The 12,417-nt window shown below is 41.8% G+C and overlaps 1 protein-coding gene across 8 annotated transcripts in view; it reads left to right on the top strand.

Annotated features, from left to right (window-relative positions):
• Positions 1-8,956, top strand: part of KIZ (kizuna centrosomal protein) — a 61,415-nt gene extending 52,459 nt beyond the window's left edge. For all 8 annotated transcript variants that reach the window (XM_080583886.1, XM_080583884.1, XM_080583887.1 and 5 more), the window contains 2 exons: positions 6,430-6,473; positions 8,722-8,956. In XM_080583886.1, the coding sequence (XP_080440012.1) occupies positions 6,430-6,473; positions 8,722-8,825 (148 nt within the window). In that variant the 3' untranslated portion in view covers positions 8,826-8,956. The remainder of the gene's footprint in view (positions 1-6,429; positions 6,474-8,721) is intronic.
• The last annotated feature ends 3,461 nt before the right edge of the window (positions 8,957-12,417 follow it).

Genomic DNA, 12,417 nt, shown 5'->3' with positions numbered 1-12,417 from the left:
GATACACTGCGGTGTTACTTTAAAAATAATCATACAGCAGCTTAGTTTGTTTCCAAAATGCCTCAAAAATAATACACCCTTTAATAAATAATAAACATGAGGTTTATTAATAAACTCTTGCTTTTGGACACTTGACGTTGGATTTACGGAGAGTCAGCGAAGCAAAAGTAGTAAAGGCGGCAAAATGGAAAATGCAGCTCGCTGCTTGTTTGCGGTCAGGACGCAGTGAAATTTCTTGGCCGCTTACATTTAAGCGCTCCACTTACTGCAGTCACTTCTTGTGCTTTATTGCTTTTACAAGTGGTCTCGAAACCCACTACTTGAGAATAAACATAACTGTGTAGTACTGCTGTGGTACTTTTTATGAATTCTTCTTTGCTCTGTTTTGTCACTGAGCTGATGAGTGACCTCGAAAAAGACCCTGCTGGACCTAAATAAAAAAAATGGCTTCCTCTGATGTCCTAGAGACAATAATTATGATGTGCCAGTTAAGCCCAAACTACAGCTGAGGGATTTTACTTTAAAGCAGAGGCTTGGGCGCAAAAATGCATTTATAGCTCTTTGTCTGGCACCTCATTATGTGTGGGCCTGATTCATTAAGTAATTGGTTTGCAGTTGTTTACATGAGTATTAAGGCTTTCTATTCAGCAGCCTTTGAGAGATACATTGTGCAAATGTTGCATGTTATGAATGCAGAATGAGGGGAAGGGGACTGGTCCTATTGGCTAAACACTGCACTCTGTTGAAAAGCAAGAGAAAAGAGATTGGGTGCTGCTTTGCATAGCAATGACTTTCTTAATAAGCTTTACAGATTAATACACACAAGCTATAAAAGATGCAAAGAGATACTCTTAACACATTTATACATGCTCATTTCACTATTATGGTACTGGAGATGGGAAGAATTGAGTTCTTTCATATTCAGTTTTTCAGTGCATGTCTTCAGTGCATGAGACTTAATAGAATCCGATGTTTATTGTATTATAAATCATGGGGAAGTAGGCAGATCTGCAACAGTTTATTATTAAAGATTCTTTCAATGTAAATCTTTTTCTACCATTGTATTTCCTACAGCAAAATCATTTTGTGGTTGAGTGGGGATGAAAGGCATAATGTACGAAGGAGTGAGTCTTAATAGGAAGCTGCTCTCTGAGTAAAGACCACTTGTTCCCTTTTGTTCAGAGGTGCATGCCAGAGCTTCCTCTTCTCCTGCAAATATTGTCCACTTCTACCTTAGGTATCAAACTATTTTTTTTCCAGGATTCGTTTACTTTACCGAAAGAATATCTAACTGCCCGGAGACACAACTTTAGTTTGAAGTTAAGGTTTTGCAAGAGAAAAGAGCGTGCTAAATTATATAATTACTTGGGGGAAAAGGCATCGTAAGTCAGGACTGAATCGCCCCAAAAGAGTGGGCAGAAGACGATGTGTGTGGCATTTTGTAGCCCTGTAGCAATAGATCCAGCCAGAGGAGGTCACTAGCTTTCTAGATAATTCTGTATTTTAATGCAAGCAGTTTATTTTTCTTTCACTTGTTTACTCTGTCTCGTTTCAAAATAATCTGAAGATTAAGGATGTATTATAGACTGAGAACCAGATAAAAATTTTAATTTGTCAGGAAATAAACATCGTGTAAAGTATTTTAAACTTTGATTAATCTGTCTTCTGGAAGTAATCCAACCTGGTCTCTGGAGGCTGTTTTTTAGTCAAAAGCTGCCTCTAACAAACACAGATTTAATGATAGGTAAATAAAAGTTTGCAGATTATAATTCATCCTTTTAATTATTCTCAGAGGAGATATTTAATAATAAACTAGCTATAACTAATAGGGTACTTCCCTTGCTGTGTCACGATGTATAGCAGCAGGTTGACCATCAGGGGGCACTCAGACTTTGCTGAAGTAAGAGCTCTCAAATTCACTTTTGCATCTTCTACCTCTAATAAATAAATTCAACCTTGATGATGATTAATGAACTTGTGAGGGGAAAAATGCCTATTTTGGCTGGAGCTTTGACCAGAGATACCAGAGGTTTGGGGCGTTTTCAGGATGTGCATTTACTAGGAACTTCAAAGACAATGAAATAGGGATGCAGAGCATCGGAGGAGCCCTGGGAATGCAGGGGCAGCGTGGAATGATGCAGACCGTTTCCTGAATCCTTAGAGGCATGCGTAAATGAGTCCATATCTGATGGTTTTATACTTCTGCAGCACTTCTAATTGTCAAGCCACTTCCCTAAGAGGTTGGTTGTAAACTCAGGCGTGTTTTTTGCCATTACAGATGTTCCTGCAAATTCTGTATGTATCGCATGTTTTCTAAATCCTAGAAGCTGAATGCTGTAGAAACAGTGATGTTGTAGCAGCGATGCTTCAGGAATATTAGTGAGGAACGGTTTGCAGGGAGAGGCAACAGTATGTATGTATGTACATTACATTTGTATTAAGGAGGAAATAACGCTTAGTTTATTACTTTTGCAGCAAAGCCCTGTGTCTTTCCAAGATAGTTTCATCATGGGACCTGCAATAGAGTAGGTCCTTACACCGTTACAGATTTTGGCCTCAGTTTCTCTAGGCAAGAATATTCTTTTCCTTTAACATGGGATACCTAAGTAGGGAATGACCTTAAATGTAACTTGGTAGAGAGATTTGTATCCTAAAAAATAAGGGTGTCATATTTGCAGTATAATTACTGAAATTCATTATTACTCTTTCAGTTCTTCAGAAAATGCGGGGGGGGGGGGGGGGGGGCGGGGGGGAGGGTGATGTGTAGACTTGTTAGTTTATTCCCAAGCCTATAAATTCAGTATGTTTCTGTGGTGCCTGATTTCTAGCAAACTATCAGCAGAAAATGATAGTGCCGTCAGGCTCCTCCAGTAGCTTGCAGGAAAGCTGCATTTATCACATGGGCACACCGCACTGAGGCTTTGTCACATCAGAAGCGCTGGCACTGAGTAGCCTGGCTTGATATTATTAAAAGGCTTTTAGATGTTTTCAGAACATGATTTTTACAGGTAGATCTGCAGCTTTGCATCCCCACATAGCATAGGGGAAAAGCTCTGTCACCTCTTTCAATGAGGGTTATTAAGCCTACCTTGTGAAAAATAAATGCTCTATTTGTTTTCTGCAGCGTGTTGCTTCAGTGCTGCTTTCATGCAGCATAGCCACACAGACCTGAAACCTTTGACAATGTCAGCCAGAGTATCAATGTTCTTGAAGCCTACATGCTTTTCATTTTTTTCTGATAAAACTTGGTGTTTAGGTGTCTTTTTTGTGACATTGGGTGATGTTTTTTTTGTGGCATTTGAGTGTCTTTTTCTCTTTATACTGAAAGAGTAGTTCAACAAGTGCTTTAACAAAAAAGATACCCGGGCTACAGTAAACATTTTCTGTTTTTCAGTGAGATACATCTAACTTGTCTTTTTTTTTTTGTCTGGTGTTTTCCTCTTAATGTTGTTTTCTTTATGGAGGGGAAAAATATTTTCTTGGAGCTTTTTCATTTCTTACTGTTGCAGTATCTTCAGCACAAAAAGCCTATTTCATCAGAGTAAGGGAGAGATTAAAAGGCCCTTTGAAGTTAAACTGGTTTGGGTTTTTTCTTTGTTAGAGCCTGGGCTGAGTTTGCCATTATTTTAGGGAAGAAGCAAATGTGTAAATGGATATCGAAGGGTCACTACGGGGGATTAGTCGAGGCAGGGAAACTGGCCTTTCTGCATTTATGCTCCTAAAATTTCTCCTCGGAGGTCTGTGTGGTTATTGTGTGCTCAGTACAGCAGATGATAACTTTCATGATTGAAATTTCCTGACTTCTCAGTATGGATGTTTTGCAATGTAGAGGTTTTCTTGCATCTTGTCAGCCTCGACTACCACTTCAGACATAATTCAAGAATTTTATTCCCTGTTGCAAAGCTGTCTTGCAGTATTTTTCAGGTTTGGTTTGGAAGAGTTGCTGTTTCTGAACTGGCCCTTCTGACTTCCTGGTTCCATTTTCTGTATCTCCCCAAGCACTTCTCTGTATGCCAACAGCTTTTGTGCCAGACCTTTTCCTGGTGTTTTTCTACACTCCCTGTTCTGTTACAACCAATGCCCAGCTGCTGACGTGCAGCCCTAGACCTCTGTGCTGTTTTGGTAGTGAATTCTGCTCTTGGGCATGGTAGGTTTGCCCTGGGAGGATGAACCCCAACAAACTGAAGTTTTTTGGTAGAATTTGGGCATCTATTTTCCCCCTTCTTCCATCAGCTTTGGCCACTTTCTTCAGGGGAAAAGGAGGGAAGGTTTCCAGGTCTTCCTATGGCCTTGGTGATCCTTGTCCACCTACAACTTCTGAGACATTGACTTTCAGGCAGATCTGGAGCACCACGTAGTGCTTTGAGCTGTGCAAGAGGGACTGAGCTGCCTGAGAGCTGGGCAGTCTTCCTCTGGTTGTCCCGCGTCCAAGCTGCATGTGATGGTCCATGGCGCTGCAGAGGCTCTGGGTCCATGTGAGCAACCCTCTCACATCTGATCTTGGTTTGAACCAAGGAGAAAAGTGGAGCAAAAGGTCGCTTCCAGGCTGAATAGTAAAAGCCCATACATCTCCCTTCCTGACAATGGAAGGTGAAGCAGTAAGCAGTGTAAACAGTCACTGTCAGCTGCATGATCTTGTTTTAATGAAATACTTGAAGATAAAATGGTTCTTGTGCAGTCTGCCACAGAAGTCACCTCTCAATTTGCAGCTCAGCAACAAGTGGCTTCCCAGTCTGCGCCCAGGGGAAGAATGATGCAGCTGCCAGAGCTGCATCCTCTTGAGCATGTGTTATGGGCTGAGCCTGGGATATGTTGAACACCTCTGGGGAAATGCTGAGGGTCAGAAAATCTCACCAAAGTGAGCAAGAGCTAAGGGTGTTTGGCGTACTACGGGACAAACCAGAGTATCTGACTTAAAATACTTGTTGAACGTACTGTCAAGTGAATGAATTGGAAGTTGGAGCGTAATACAGGTTAGGATTTGACTCTGAATAAAACCAAAGGGGATTTGGATGGCATGCTAACAAAATGTCAGATAAAGTCTTTAAGGCTAACACGCTTTAAAGTTATTTAAATAAATAATATATAACTAGTTATGTCACACTACTACTTAACTAGTATTGTTACTTGTTGCTAGTACTTTAATGTTGGTTTGGTATCTTGGTTGAACTTTGTCTATGTTTAATATTCTACTTCGGGGATTTTTTGTATCCCTTGAAAGAAGGGAGATTTGTGCTAATGACATTCACAGCTTGTAGAAAAGGAATATGATGTAACTAGCATGACCTTCCTTTCCCTTGAAGTGAAGACATAACATGTAACATAGGTAGCTGTAATGTGATGAAAGTTCCCCCTGCTTTAAGTTTAGCTTTCCAGTTGTAATCACAAGTTCTTACTGATTACAGTGGTATAAGACAAGCAGTGAATTATCTTTTTTTGTATGTCCGTCACAAATACCTCCATGGCAGTAGCGTTTGAATACTTTTAAGTACCTGCTTCAAGTAATTATGTATTAGCTGCTATGTCTTTAAATGAAATGCAGCAAATTGTTTGAAATTTTGACAGCTGACTGGAAACTTTGACAGCTGATTGAGTTCTAACTGTAGCAACAGCTTCAAATTGCAGCTTGACACTTGCTTATATTTTACTGGTTCACACAGTAATGTCACAAATACCTCCTATTTGATCTTCCTTATTAAAATCAGCTGAGGCTTTATTTTTAGAGCTTATTGCAGGATTGTTAATATAACAGTTAATTCTCCTACATCATTGCCCCTATGAGATTATTTCACAGCACCAACACAATACACATGCTACACACAAAAGATCAAAATGATTCCAGCTTGTTTGAGAGATTCAAAAGGGCCTGTGATGCTCTAGACACAAGAGCAGTCATTTAACAGAACAGAATCGCAACTGCATATACATCAAGGTAGATCAAAGGCAGCTGGGAGATTGCACATTTACATAGGGACATGGATGATGCTATGGGAACCCAGTAGCTAACTTGGAGGAGTGCACTGGCAGGAAGGGAAGTGAGGAAGTTCAGTGACCGTCAGTGGGGGGTGCTTTTATTTTTGTTTGGATTTTTTCTTTACTTTCTTTGCATATCTGAAAGACTGCAAGAGGGATGAAGCTCTGATCCTTTGTACCCTTAATTCACTACTAGTGTAAATCAGCAGTGCTAGCAAGGAACGATTCCAAATCGCTCTGCTTGAACATCTGGACCATCCCTGTTGCATGATAATTTTTCTACCTTTTATAAAGCATAAAGGTGAAGAAAACCCTAGGAGAGAGTAGTTATTAAAAAACAAAAAGTTACAGAAGTTGCTGATTTTTTTTTATGTCACAGCTTAGAAAAAACGTCACCTTTATATTTTAATTTTGTGGCATTGTGCTGAATATTTAAAAATCTTTCTACTTTTCCAGGACTGAAGTCAGGAAAGGATTTGTAACTGCTATAAAATCCAAAGGTAAGAAACAAATGTTATGCTATTTAAAATCAGTATCTTTTTAAGTGTAGTTTTTCTTAGGTTTTCTACAACATAAACATTATTAAGGAGCTGGGAAAATGGGGAATTTCCCTGTCTCGGTACAGGCAAATAGCTGACATAAGAAATTCTGGACCACAGAGGATGTATTTCATAGTGCATATGTTTTGGAAGCAGCACTAATCTTTGTGCTTCAGGGTTTAAATTAAATAGTAACAAATAGCAGGCAGGAAAACACCAAGTGAAGAAAAAATCTGACTATTTCTTGATCTTCCCCTTTGAAATACCGGGTGCAGGAGCAGGTGGGCAGCAGCATGTTTATTTGCATGGTTACTGTAGGTAGGTACACGAGGGTGTCTGCACATGCCTGTGTGTCTGGAACAATTTTTTTCCACAAGCAAGTAATCTTTCTTTTAAACCAGGATCTGGGCCCTGCGTGTTTTCATTCTATTTGATTTTTCTCTTAACCACCATAACCATTGGTGTCTGAAGTCACCTCTAATCAAGCCTTCTGTAAGCAAAGGCAGCACTGGGACCTGCGAGCTCTTTGCTTGGAGCTCAGCAGTCCTGAACGGTACAGAACATATTTCAGAGGAGTGGGATCTGCACTGGCTTAAGGACGGCTGCTTTGCTGCTGTTCGAAAGGTGTCTGGCACATCTCTCACCCGTGTACTTCTCTGCTGGGAGCTGTTTTTTTTTTTTGGAGCTTTTGGACATGTTCGTTCTTTTCCCACATGTGCAGCCTGCATCACTCTGCTGTTCACAGCAGGCCTGGGCAGAGCGCAGGCCTGTGGGCCGGGGGGCCAGGGATATAGGATGAAAGATGCAGCTGCTGCATTTGTAGATAAGGTGTTTATATAGCTTGTGCTATCAAAAGCACAAAGTACATGAACAGTGCTTCAGTCAAATATGAGCTGCAATTTCTGTATGAGGCTTGACAGCTTTCCTCTCTTCCTGCTGCCTGAATCCATATTTGAGTCTTGCCTCATTTGGGGCATCACCGCTATTGTGCTACCTTTGGAGAAACAACCGCCCTCGGACAAGGTCAGGAACAGGCAGACAGTGTAGCTCTGGAATTAACTGTAGGCTTGACATACTAGCTTGTGGCCACTTTCTACAGTGGGTTACAAGGGGGAAAGATGAGTTCTCATGCAGGGGAATTCACTGGGGCATGGAAGGGAGAAGTGTGGGTTCAGGTGTCCATGTCCCTGCCCTTCCTGCGCTGCCCCAGGAAACTGAGTCCAAAGTGGAAAGGAGCATTTGTGCCTGTGACTTCTATCCTGACTTGTGCTCGCGTTTTCCCCAAGTCCTTTAGCCCATTTATATTGCTGTCTTGGGGCTAGTTTTAAATTCAAACGCTGTCTCAAAGGTTGCAGAGTCCAGTGTTGTTGCTGATCAGCAGCAGTCCTCAGTGGCCCTTCTGGGGTGAAGCAACTGCTTTTGCTGGAGAGAAAAGGATGGTTTTTTTTTTGTTATGGTTTTATTTCCTTTCTCTTTTAAATCAAGGGAAATGGAAAAATTAAGTTACTGCACGATTGAGCTGGCAGCCTTCACACCTGAATCATCTCATCAGGCCTTCATCCTGAAGAGCTTTGTGTACTTCCCCATGTGTCAGGCTTCTGTTTTTTTCCTTCCATGGGTCAAATTAATTTACATATTGAGGAATCTCTCAGGCACTCCAAATTTAAATGTAATTCTGTTTCTGTGAAATTGCTTGCTAATTACTAGATCTATTTGTTAAAGCCATCCAGGTCTTTGAAGTCATTTTTGCCTGGATTTGATCCTGTCACAAGGTGGTGTTTTTCCATTTGTGACATCATTGCCATTTTTATGCCAACTCTGTGATGTCATGGTCTGACTGTGACTTCACTTCAGGGTCAAGTAGAGGGAGAAAGTAGAACATAATAGACAAAGCTGTAATTCAGGCAGCAGATGGTCAAGTAAATTGTTTGGAGTGGAAATGTTCCCTTAAAACTACCTTGAGGAACAATGAAGTGAAACTTGTAAATGAGTGCATTGTTTCTCTACAGCAGCTCGATTAAGAGACCACAACTTGTTGACAGTGCACTGTATCCGAAGTGCACACCTAGGCTTGGCAGTCTTTTGAAACACTGACCTTCTTTACAAACCATGGTGTCTGGCTACCTCAGAAGAGCTGTAAAATTATGTCTATGTGGTGATATAAACATGGAAAAGATTTTATAATTCTCCTTTTTTTCTTCACTCTCAGCTTTCTGGGGCGTATCTGATGACAGCAGCTCTGAGAGTGAGGCTGCTTTGCATCCACAAATTCACAGCACAGAAGCAGATGAATTTGATGACTTCTATGATTGAGATTCCACCTCTTGCTTTTAGGAAAGAAATCAATATAGCAGCACTCTGAACTTGTGCAAGATGTTGAAAGTGCACCTCATCACTTTGTATTTGAAGAAAATTTAAAATGCAAAATAAATATTATACACAGCCTCCTTGTATGTATGTTTTCTCTTAATTGATAAGTTGAAGGAAAGGAAATCTGAAGGAAATCCTGGCCCATAAGATTGAGCCTACTTGTGACGTCTTTGTTCTTGGGGACCAAATGAAGATATGTCCACTGGCCCTGAGATGGTTACACAGTGCTAGTCTCAGTGTGTTTCACCTCAGAGGGTTGGGGCTGTCTTTAAAACAACTTCGTTGAGGAGGGAGCTGGGTCCATCTGTATGGATTTCTTTCTATTCCTGGAGCTGGAGCTGGCTGTCTGCAGGTCCCTGCTCACAATGAGCATCTCCTGCCCAGTGCCAGCAGACAAGGTCAAGGATGCAGCTGTATTGTGGGTAATCCTGCATGACAGAGATGAATGATGCATGACCAGAGATGAATGTCACAAGTGAGGTGTCTGTCAGTAATGATCTGGAAATCATATCCATTAGGTCAGAAAACAAACAGGCTGGCTAGCTTGACAGAATTAAACTTATTCTGAGAGTGGTCCCAGCTACTGGAAGCATGAAACGTGTCCTTGGGCAATGTTGCTGTGTGGTTATGGCCATCTTTTGGGCAGTGATGGCATCGTGTTGAGTGTATTTATTTCTCTGTGAATGTTTTCTGTCAGCTGTGAACTTAGGTCAAATTCAGATCAAGATCTAGAAGAGGCATTGACAAATGGAGAGGCAAATCTGTTTCTGTTCCTTGTCACAAATGATCCGAATGTATTTCTCTAAGTGTGTTTCTCAAGAAAACTGCCTGGACAGTAGTGTTTCATGACTACATCAGCCTTCTCTTTTTGCTGGAAGCTTTCTAGGCCACCACTGCTTGGTAGCAATACTACTGCTGACCAGCTTGGCGGCTGCTTTTGTTGCACTGTGAATGCAAAGACTATTCTCTTCTGATGCGTATATGTATTCTAATATTTTGACTACAGATCTAAATGTGGTTTTGAAAAAAGAAAGCAGGCATTCTGGGTATGCATACATATGCTACTCAGGGCTGCCTGGCATGTTTGATCTTGATCTTCTGCAACAGATCAAGAAGAAGAAATGCATAAAATGTACATTTCTAATTCAGCACATTTTGGAACAGAACAGCATTTACATGTGGCGATCCTCAGTGATTTTCTGCTTTTAGTTGCTTTGTAAAATCCATGCTGGCATTGCTGTATGGACATCACAGTAATTGGATGACTCTAGGAGCTTCATGCATTTTTAATTTTCTTCTTTTAATTCCTTTTATCTAAAATTAAGTTCATTAAACATGAGATTTTCTTTCGAATGGAGAAACCAGGGGACATATTAAAAAAAATCTGTTCATAATTATGATAAGTTCAAAAGCAAAAAACAGCACCCCAATTAAACTCTGCTGCAAAGCGGTACTGCATCTTTGAATACAGGCACCAATCTCTGGTTCTAGTCCATCAAAAACCATTTTAAAAGGGTAACAATATTCTGTTTAATAAAAAGAGCATGTAGTCTGAGCCATGCTTGAAAATATGAAATACAGGCTTGCAGAAGGCTTGAAACTGAGAAGAAAGGGTTAGTATAGATGTCTGTTGGCTTGCTTCATCTCATAGGTCCTGAGTTTGACGTTGGCAATGGTTCGGTGTTGATTATTTCAACAACTGGAAAATCAGCTGCTGGTGAGGATGGAGCAGGGTGGGTGTGTGACCAGGGCTCTTGTAGCACGAGACAGCTGCATGCAATGGCCATGTGGATCCCAGCCAGTGATACAGGTCTGCCTAGGTCAGAACTGATTGCTCTGTTTCCTGGGCAGGAGGAAGAGGAGCGCTTAGCTGGGGTGACCCTGGGACAGGGGTGACTTCACCAAAGGATTTTGTGTCCTCCTCCACTGTGCTGGGGTTTCTGTACCCATCAGATCGCAGGTAACTTTGGATTAAGGCTTCTGTGATCTCCCCTTCAGAGGCTGTTGGCAAAGAGGTGGCAGGTTAGAGGAGGCGAAGAAGAGCTGGCAGCCTCCAAGGACCACAGGAAGTCTCCTGCTTCCTGAGGCAACAATTCCCATGGGACGAGTGATGATGTAGGGTGGGCTATGCCAGGCTGCTGGAGAGGGTGAGTGGCAAAGCTCCCCACTCCTTCCTCATAGCTATGGCCAGCCTCAGTCCACTCCTAGCATCAAAGCCTTGTCAGGACAAAAACACGTTGCAGGACTGTCATGCAAATTGTCAGCAGTACTCGAGAAGGAATTCTGCAATGTAGTGGCAGTACAACCAGAAGTGTTAACGCTGTCATGCTGCTGCTCTTGGTGGACCACCAGGTAGGTTTAGGAACTTCTCAGCAGTCTTCTGGCAGCAAGCTAGAAGCTTATCTTCCTTTTTGTAGGGTCAGTATCACCCAGGAGAGTTGCAGCATAATGAATGTCTGAACCCATCATGGTAGGGCTGGTGCCTGCTTTATTGCTCCTTGGTTCTTTTTTTCTGATCAGCTGTGGTAATTCATTCCTGATGGTTCTAGCCATCTGCTAAATATAAGCTCAGCAGTGTGCCACGCCACAGACAGGCTATTGCTACATGACTTCCAGTGAATGTCAGACCAAAGTTCAGCTGGAAAAAGTCTCTCTAGCAGGCTGCACTGCAAAGTAACATTGCATCAAATCTGCAGTGCGCATCAAATCTGCAGTGCCTTTGTAGTTTTAAGCTCTTTGAATAATTCTGGGTTGTTGATGTCAGCCCACTTTAAATCTCCTTGCATGATACAAGGCGCCCATCACTAGTCCATCACTAGTCTCTGGTGCTTTCCATTGCCTTAGTCCAGCTCAGCCACAGACATGCAACCCATGACAGATGACAGATGGTTTTGGGAGTTTCTGCTAAGGCAATATCTTTCTTTCAGTATTTAAGCGATAGCAAGTTCCTCCAGAACACTTTTTTTTATTATACTCTTGTGCACAGACTCATTAGATGCAAAACATTCTGCCAGTCAACTTTATTTAGCTCCTTGACAGCTGTCATACTGTCAGCCCCAAGATGATGACATGATGCTGATGGACAGCAGGACTGTAATCAATACAGCTTGAACAGATTTACATCAGCATGCCACTCATCTATGGAAAATACTGTTACAAGAAGCGTGCTCTGTATTCGCAATGACTTAGTGCTATATCCTTTTTTGTGTGTCACATCCATACAGCTGCACAGAGCTGAGGCCAAACTTCAGCTCACGCCCACAGAAACAAGTTAGCACATAGGTGCCTCCAAAAAAAAATGCTGGATGGGTGCTGTCATCTGGTGAGGTGGCATAGTCTGTGGGGGCACTGAGGTGACGTGCAGAGCTACAATGAGTTCCTCATGATCTTTGTATGGTAGAGTCTACCCAAGCCATAGAAGTTTGGGAAGAAAAGGATCCATGTAGGAACGAGGAGAGCGTATTTGTGTGTGTGTGAACATTGACACACGTACACTGGTTGAAGCAGAAAATTCACAAGTCCTGGACAGATCTTG

The sequence above is a fragment of the Anser brachyrhynchus genome, assembly GCF_964034855.1.
Source record: "Anser brachyrhynchus genome assembly, chromosome: 3".
NCBI lineage: Eukaryota > Metazoa > Chordata > Aves > Anseriformes > Anatidae > Anser > Anser brachyrhynchus.
The sequence above is the reverse complement of the archived record's forward strand: the minus strand, read 5'-3'. Positions and strand labels throughout refer to the sequence as shown.